Source organism: Entamoeba nuttalli (assembly GCF_000257125.1).
Source record: "Entamoeba nuttalli P19 unplaced genomic scaffold asmbl_6431, whole genome shotgun sequence".
Classification (NCBI taxonomy): domain Eukaryota; phylum Evosea; order Mastigamoebida; family Endamoebidae; genus Entamoeba; species Entamoeba nuttalli.
In genome coordinates, this window is record NW_008578070.1 from 1 (window position 1) to 4,233 (window position 4,233).

The window sequence follows — 4,233 nt, forward strand, 5'->3', positions numbered from 1 at the left end:
TAAACTATCAGGAACATCTTTTCTAGGAATGTTATCAACTCTTCTTAAAAAGTGGTTAAGTTCTTCTTCTGTTTGTTTATCAATTCCATTCATAGAATTTATTTCAAAACGGTCTTGAGTAAAGTCAATTGACTTTGGTCTTTTGTTGACTATAGTCCTAAGTCCAAATAATTTACCAACGACAATCCATTTTAAATTACCTAAGTCTTCAAGTATTTTTTCTTTTATTAAATTTAATAATACTGTTGTTGTAAAACGTTTGTTACGAATGATATGTTTATTAAATCTAATAGGAATTCTATCAACATCCATTTCACGTGCTTGATATAAGAGTCGTAAGATTAATGAATGTTTTGAAGGTTTTTTTGTTGTTTTTCCAATAGAAGTATTAATATCAACTGTATTAATAATAGCGTCTTTAATAATTAATCTTAAAGAGTCATTATCATCAGTTTTAGAGTTGTTTGTAGGAATTAAGAAAGGGGGATATTCTTCTAAAGTTTCAAGGATATGCTGTAAAATATCTGGTTCAATAAGAATTTCTAATGGTTGAATTGTAAAACTTGCTTTTGAAATACAACGTAACTGAAGAATATTTCCTTTTGTTGGAGTAATTAATAATAATCCAATATGAAAAAATGATTTATTTGGATCATAAATCCAATCAAGTGGTCTTGGAGAAATAATAACTGGATTTTTTAATATATCTAATGATTGAAAATCTAATTGAATATAATCAAATTGCATTTCTAAACCAAGATGTCTATCTGTTCTAACAATTTCTAATAAAATTGATTTAATATTTAATGATAATTCTTCTTTTGCATTTTTTCCAAATAATGAAATACCAAATGAAGGAAGACTTAAATCAATATTCCATTTAACTTGTTCTTCTTTTCTTTTATTTTTATCAATTGTAATAATACTAAGATTTCCTTCTATTTCTATTGAAATGATATTTGAATGAATTAAATATTCTTTTTCAATGTCAAGAGGATCAATAATACAACCATTAATTAATAATTTTCTTTCTTTAATTGGATTAATCCATGCAAATGGTAAAGAGTGATAAGGAAGTAATTTTATTTTCATATTACAACCATATTGACTAATAATATAAGAGTTATTTGTTTTATTATCTAATCTTAAAAAAAGTTCTTTACATCCATAAATATTTGTATAAAAACTTCCTTTATTATTTTCTGTTTGAATAGTAAATATTTTATATGATTCAAATGTTTTCATAAGTATTTGATATTCATTTGTTTCATTTACTTTTATTGGAACACCATAATAATCAATTATCCCAATAGTTATTATATTTGAATGAACAGGAGCAGATTCATTTGGTGCTAAAGTTATAATTTTGTTTTTGTATTTTAATTTTAATGTTTTAGTTGTTGAATTTGTAATTATAAATTGAGGTTTAATACTTATTTTTAATGAAGAACTTAGTTTATTCATAATTTTAAAGAGAGTAATTGTAGCAATAAGTTCTTGATGATCTATCGTAAGGTATTTAGTTTCTCCAAGACTTAAATGAATAGGATCTTTAAATGGTTCATTAATAGTGCGTTGAATTAATTCTAATGAATTAGTATTTTGATTAAAAGGAGCATATAAATAATATCCTTTAGTGGAACTAATTGTTCCAAAATCATTAATAACAAGAGGTAAAAGAGTTGAATTTTTAATATAAAAAGGACAGTCAAATATTATAGTATGATCTTTAATTGATTGTTTAAAATGATATTTCCCAATAATAAGTGAAGGTAATTCCTTTGTTGAAGAACAATAAGAATTTATTGAAGATTGAACATGTTTATCATCAAAAACAAAACCATTCAATTGGTCAACTACCATAACAGAATAATAAATTGTATCATTATAACCAATATCATTAAAACTACCAGATGAGAAAGGTTGTATAATAATACAAGAATATTTTTGATTTATAGAAGTATTTAAATTTGAATGATTTAATATATTTAAAGAAGAAGAAGAAACATTAATATTATTTTTATTATTCAATTGTTGAAATATATTAGGATTTGAAACAAAAGTACTTTGATGAGTAATAAATATAGATAACGTTAAAGGTAATTTATTAATAAAAGTGAATGGTGGTACAATTTGAATAGTAATTGGTGTAATAAATTTATTTTCTGATTTTAATTTTTCTGAATATTTATATTTTAATACAAAAGACTTATTATTAATAACAAAAGGAGTAATTGAATTCATTATGAAGAGTTCATTATCTTCATTATTTATTAAAGAATATTCAAAATTAAAATTTTGAATTATTTTTTCATTTTCTGGAAGAGAAATTGAAAATGAAAAAGGTTTAATACCAATTATTGGAGTAAATGAAAGAGGAGAATAAGTAGAGAGAAGAGATGTATTATTTATATTTATTTTTAATGGAATTTGAGTTTTATTTTTAAATATAACAATAGAAGAAATACAGACCATTTGAATAAATTTATTATAATGAAATTTAATAGTGATATATCCATAAATATTTCCATATTGTTTTAAGTTATAAACAAATTTATTATTTCTATTTTTTAATGAAATAACAACATTAATTGGATCAAATGTTCCAATTAATATACTTACATTTCTTTCATTAATAAGAGGAATTTCTAATGATTTATCTTTTTCAATAATGAAAGATTGATTTTTTGTATTAAGAATTAATTGTTCACCAACTCGGTTAATAATTTTTGATATTCCTTTATTTTTATAATATTCTGTGTCAATAGTTTTTACCCAATGTTCAAATAATTGATTTAAAGTTAATATAAATTCTGGTGTAATATTTAAAATTAAAAATTTATTAGGACTAATATCAATTTTAAAATGTGGTATTAAACATTTTCCAGTTATATTAAATGGTTCAATTAATGGTTCAATTGTCCATTTTTTCTTTGAAGTATTAGTGTATTTAATTCCTGTTTGAATTATATTAAAAGATAATTCTTTTTCATTTAATTCAATAGAAAATAATTCTGTATTTAATATTAATGATTTACAACTTTCAATAATATCTCCTTCTTGAGATATAAATTCACTTGATAAAACAAATTCTATTTTATTAATATTAAAACTAACTATTAAATTTGGAAATATAAATCTTTCATTTTGTTTTAATGGTGCTTTAATTTTTTTATCTTTTAACTCTAATCCTTCTTGACTTAATTTTAATTTGCTTAAATTATTTTCTTCTTCAGGAACAGTTAAAATACTTTGAATACTTTCTTGAAATTCTTTAATAAGTTTAATTGTAGTATCCAAATCTCTATTAGAAAATTCAATATTAACACAGTCTAATAAAAAACTAATATTAGGAAGTGTTAACATTCTTAATGAGGAGCTAAATGTTTTAATGGTTGTAATAGGAATGATATCTTTTCTTTTAATAAATTTACTAAAAATACAAAAATCATTACTAAATAATGATATTGAATCTATTAGTCCATTTTTTAATACTACACTTCCTTCTAATGAACCACTTAAAGTTAAAGTATTTCCTTCATTATTTTTAAATACTAATTTACTTTTAATAAGATTAAATAAAATATTAAATATTAATTCTTCTTTATTTCTTTCTTTATTTTCATTTCTTTGTAATACTAATTTATTAAAAGAATTTTCTTTTCTTTCATTCAATTTACTATTTATGGAATTAGTTAGACAATCATTATTAGTGTTATTAGTGTTATTGTTATTTTCTTCACTTCTTGATATTATTTGTGTTAATTGTTTAATAACATCTTTTAATGAATAAAGTAATCGCTTAATAAATTCAGGTGCAAGCAATAATGTTGGTGTAATACAATCTATTTTACATGTAGACTCTTTTCCATAATTGTATTGAATTTGTAAACACTCTTCTTTTCCATCACATCCAAAACATTCTTCTTTCTTTTCAATATCAGTTATTCCTAAATTTCCAATTCCAATTTGTATAAATTGTTTTGTTGTATCAATACTTCCTTTAAATATTTTAGCTTGAAATTTAGCTTTTGAAATTGTTAGGTTAACACCTTTTGCTTTTATGCTAAATCTAATTCTTGTTTTTTTCATTTGTATATTTCTTCAAAAAATTCTTAGTTCTTGTTCTTCTTTCATTATTTAGTTCATCAACTCAATTTATTTGTTTTATATTTTATTTACTTTTATGTTATATTTATTCCATTTTCTTCATCATTTTTTCTTTGATGGATT

At 21.5% G+C, this 4,233-nt stretch overlaps 1 protein-coding gene across 1 annotated transcript; it reads right to left on the reverse strand.

Annotated features, from left to right (window-relative positions):
• Positions 1–5: 5 nt before the first annotated feature.
• On the reverse strand, positions 6–4,092 carry ENU1_153700 (hypothetical protein; the record flags this gene model as incomplete). Its single annotated transcript, XM_008860665.1, has 1 exon — positions 6–4,092. A coding segment is annotated over one exon (4,087 nt), but the record flags the coding sequence as incomplete, so codon positions are not given.
• Between the last annotated feature and the right edge of the window lie 141 nt (positions 4,093–4,233).